The sequence below is a fragment of the Aspergillus terreus genome, genomic scaffold (genome assembly GCF_000149615.1).
Source record: "Aspergillus terreus NIH2624 scaffold_2 genomic scaffold, whole genome shotgun sequence".
In the NCBI taxonomy this organism is placed as follows: Eukaryota; Fungi; Ascomycota; class Eurotiomycetes; order Eurotiales; family Aspergillaceae; genus Aspergillus; species Aspergillus terreus.
This window is the reverse complement of record NT_165925.1, coordinates 1,460,161-1,461,857: the sequence shown is the minus strand read 5'-3', so window position 1 is coordinate 1,461,857 and position 1,697 is coordinate 1,460,161. Positions and strand designations below refer to the sequence as shown.

The 1,697-nt window shown below is 52.3% G+C and overlaps 1 protein-coding gene across 1 annotated transcript in view; it reads left to right on the top strand.

Annotated features, from left to right (window-relative positions):
- Positions 1–823: 823 nt before the first annotated feature.
- The window catches only part of ATEG_01506 (putative MFS phosphate transporter), a gene marked incomplete at both ends in the record, with an annotated part of 2,099 nt that continues 1,225 nt past the window's right edge, over positions 824–1,697 (top strand). Inside the window, 4 exons of the mRNA XM_001208871.1 lie at positions 824–1,140; positions 1,206–1,373; positions 1,437–1,579; positions 1,638–1,687. Coding sequence (XP_001208871.1) covers positions 824–1,140; positions 1,206–1,373; positions 1,437–1,579; positions 1,638–1,687 — 678 coding nt within the window. The remainder of the gene's footprint in view (positions 1,141–1,205; positions 1,374–1,436; positions 1,580–1,637; positions 1,688–1,697) is intronic.

Genomic DNA, 1,697 nt, shown 5'->3' with positions numbered 1-1,697 from the left:
TTTACTATACTTTGTAAAGTAAGATGTTTCTGTGAGCATATGTTTTGTAGGGCTTCCATGAGATCGCAAACATTGGAAATGGTCTAGCGGGTTGTTTCTTGTGCGTTGGTGCAGGATTTTACGCTTCAAAGAGTGGCAATGCTTGACGAGGATTGCCTAGGCTCCTCCCTCTTCAGCTTTCCGCACAAGTGAGCCGGTGATGATTAAATAACCGTCCGCTTCCTTTTACGAGGTACACTCAGTCGCCCCCCCTCTACCTATTTTAATGCGAAAGGTTAATTATTATTATTGATTCGAGAAAATGAAAATTCCAATGAAATTACTCGTCCATTCCGGCAGAAATAACCCCATTTCCCCGCTCCGTAGTGGGTTGAAAAAGAAAAGAAAAAAGAAAGAGAAAAAAAAAAGTGGCCACCCGACTCCACCGTTTCCTTCCCGGTCTGGGCGATGGAGACTCTCGACCTCGCTCTGCCACTGACAGAAGTCTCTGAGTCTCGTCGGCCGTGGATCCCCGTCATGCGCTGGCTTATCATACGGCGCAATTGACCCATGTGCCTGGAGAAACCTAGCGCGCTGGACGTCGCCTTCCTGCGCCCAGAGATTTCAGTGCTTCCTTGGCTGTCCCGGTATATAAGCCCAAGCCCAGACCTTGTTCAACTTGGCTTGCATCGTGTGCCACGCCTCACCACGGTCAACTCCTCGACCTTGATCTTTCCAGGGGCATTCCAACCCGTCCCAAGCCCTCAGATTCTCGAGCCAAGAGCATCCGTTGAAGCTTGCAATCTCTTGGGATCCTCCACGTTCAAGGCGTAGACCAGTCAAGATGACCGATTTTGGCCCTCGTGCTCCTCACGGCCCCGATATGTCGGGGACCCATGATCCTCTCGAGGACATGGATATCAACGAGAAGGGCGCCTTCGACGCTCTGATTCGCCCCGACGACAGCTACACCCCCGATGGCACGTACTGGGCCGATCTCAACATCTTCCGCCGGATCAAGTTCGTCAGCTCCTACGACGCTAAAGAGGCCAAGCGTGAGCTGGGCAGCATCTGGGAGATGACCAAGAAGGATCCTCTTTCCCCAGTCTCTTATTATTTCCGAAACATGGTCCTTCCCGGTGCTGGTCTGGGTCTGGAAGGGTGAGTTGCATGTCCCGAGACCGCCGAGAAGTATGGTGGAGGTGGCTAATACCTCATTCCTGCAGCTACGTGCTCTTCTCCATTGGAAACCTCAAGCCCCTTTTCCAAGCCGCCTTCCCCGCCTGCTGGAAAAAGAACGAAATCTGCAATGTTCAGTGGATTCACGCCGTCGATTACCTCGAAATCGTCGGTATCATCGTCGGTCAGATATTGGTTGGAGTTCTGGGTGACTGGTATGCTTTCACTGGGATGGAGTGGTCCGCATCGCGGTGACATTTTCTGACCGGGTTATTTAGGATTGGTCGTCGTTGGGGTTTGATCCAGGATGCTACCATCATGTTTATCGGTCTGCTGATGCTTACCGCCGCTTGGGGTGTGACCCAGAATGGCTGGGTCGTCTGTTACGCTTGGTCCCTGTTTTTCTACGGTATCGGTGTTGGTATGTATCCCCAGCCTTGGCTTCGGCACTCTGGATCTGGCTAACTGTCAACCTGCAGGTGGTGAATACCCTATGACCGCCACTAGCGGTATGGAGAAACGCCGTTGGGTCCGGAAAG